The 1,973-nt window shown below is 46.8% G+C and overlaps 1 protein-coding gene across 4 annotated transcripts in view; it reads right to left on the bottom strand.

Annotated features, from left to right (window-relative positions):
* Positions 1-13: 13 nt before the first annotated feature.
* The window catches only part of LOC119586422, a 37,691-nt gene continuing 35,731 nt past the window's right edge, over positions 14-1,973 (bottom strand). For 2 of the 4 annotated variants that reach the window (XM_037935144.1, XM_037935146.1), the window contains exons 8-9: positions 1,782-1,942; positions 14-933 (exon numbers count right to left, since the gene is read on the bottom strand). In XM_037935144.1, coding sequence (XP_037791072.1) covers positions 591-933; positions 1,782-1,942 — 504 coding nt within the window. In that variant the 3' untranslated portion in view covers positions 14-590. Of the gene's footprint in view, positions 934-1,475; positions 1,637-1,781; positions 1,943-1,973 lie in introns of all 4 variants that reach the window. The other 2 variants (XM_037935145.1, XM_037935147.1) reach the window with 1 other exon arrangement.

Here is a 1,973-nt window from a genome sequence, read left to right as displayed (position 1 = left end):
ATTTTATTATCTGGCAATGTGCTGGACCAGCCAACCACCATGAAAAAGACAGACAAACACAGAAAAATTAGGAGTAAGGATTATAATCATATAAATATATTAATTTTTGGAATGGTTCCGAACCAGCAGAACTAATTTTCCGTAAAAAGTTAAACATCATTATTTGTTTAGTTACTTTGTAATGATGTGAAAAATGGTTAATTCAACCAGAAGCCTAATATAAAGAGCACACTGAGAAAGACGTTTAGCGCTAACTGCAATTATCCAAAGGAAAGTACAGTGGGCCTGAAAATACCATATCAGTTTCCTCAGATCTCCCATTATTATAAACATATCACAGGTCAGTTCTTTACACGAAAGAGCAATATTTTTACCGGGAAAGTGGAATTCAACAAGTGACCTGAGAGCATAGCTGAATCGTGTAACGAAAATTGAGCACATATCATATTTTGGTATTAGTGCACCAAACCTGTCCTGAAATGTAATAGAGTTACAAATCAACAGCTCAAGTATTTCTCATTACATCCGACAAAATTCAACACAACTGCACCAAAAAGGCCTCTCGTTCAGCCGCATCAGCAGTGATGGCCTTAGCCTAAAGTTATCAGAGTGCTCTTGGCCTGGCGCGCGACTCCAGCAAGGTACTCGGCAATGGCTGAAGGCACCCCGGGGAGGGAGACGCCGCGAGCAGCAGGGGGCGACCTGCTCGAAGCACCGGGACCGTTGTTGAAAAGGTACTTGAGGACGGTGTAGTAGTTGGCCTCTGTGCCAAACTGCGGGATGATCTTGTCGTAGGAGGCGATCTCGAAGGCGTCGCGCATGAGTAGGCTCATAAAGGAGGCGTTTGAGAACAGATGTCGCACGACCAGCTCTGTGGTGCGTTGCTGCGCCAAAGTGCGGTTGCCGTAGTATGGCATGAAGTCGAACAGCGGACTGGCAAAGGAAAGGGAGATACGCATGAGGCGAAGTCTGACTCGGTTGTTCGCGGGAATACTGTGGCAGTGAACGAAATTTCGCGTGTTCCCTTCAGCACTAATATGCTATTTATAAGCTGCTGATTGATTTACAACAAAGAGTAAGCATCATAGGTTGTCTGCAGCGCATGCTATAACTATAAATAGAAAACATCAACTCGGGAACACACGAAGATGCCATTTCACAGCCTCTTCCACGCTTGCCAGTATCGGTGCTTCGGCCAGACGTCGGTGTCCGGTTTTGACAAAATAATAATGGGACGCTGCCAGAGCACCGGTCCATACACTGTCCTGTTCTTTGCTGACCACTGGACTTCAAAGTGTCTCCAATGATAAGGTGTCATATGAGTCATTTTATCAAGTCTTATTTAAAAAAATCAAAAGTAAACTACAATATGCGCATTAGCTATAGCGAATGGATGAACCAGCTTGGTCCATTAATTCTCAATCCTACGAATATTCAGTATCAATCTTCAGAGTCATCGTCTTGAGTCCACCTACCTGATGAGCTGATACTCGGCCATTTCGGCCCCATAGCGGTCAACAGTGGTCAGCGTATCGAACTGGACAGCCTGGATCCCGGTCCGGACCCTGGTGATACCTGGACTGCCTCGATAGTCAATGATCAGGTCGAGGGGCCCCGTGAGCCAGTGGCCGCGGACCTGCGAGCAGGAGGAGGAGACTCGGGTTAACGCTCTGCTTTCTTTTTGCTTTCAGCTTCGGGTCAGGGAATGTCCTGCTCCCCGTAAGACGGGAGGGAGGAGGACAAAGGGTTAAGCTGCCTGAAAATGAAATCAAGGAGCCTACCTGTCGATTATAAAGTCAATAAGCTTCGAACTGTTATTATGGAGGCCAGTCACGGCATGCGCTGCAACGGCGCCCAGGGTGGAGTTGATGGTCTTGACGCCCTTGTCTGTGTTGAATACCAGCTCGATGTTCAAGGGGCCGTACACGTAATGGCTTCGGATCTGCACACCCAGGTAAGCATTAATAGCGATT

Source organism: Penaeus monodon, chromosome 21, assembly GCF_015228065.2.
Source record: "Penaeus monodon isolate SGIC_2016 chromosome 21, NSTDA_Pmon_1, whole genome shotgun sequence".
Taxonomy (NCBI): Eukaryota; Metazoa; Arthropoda; class Malacostraca; order Decapoda; family Penaeidae; genus Penaeus; species Penaeus monodon.
Note: the sequence above shows the minus strand (reverse complement) of the source record. Positions and strands in the feature narration are given on the sequence as shown.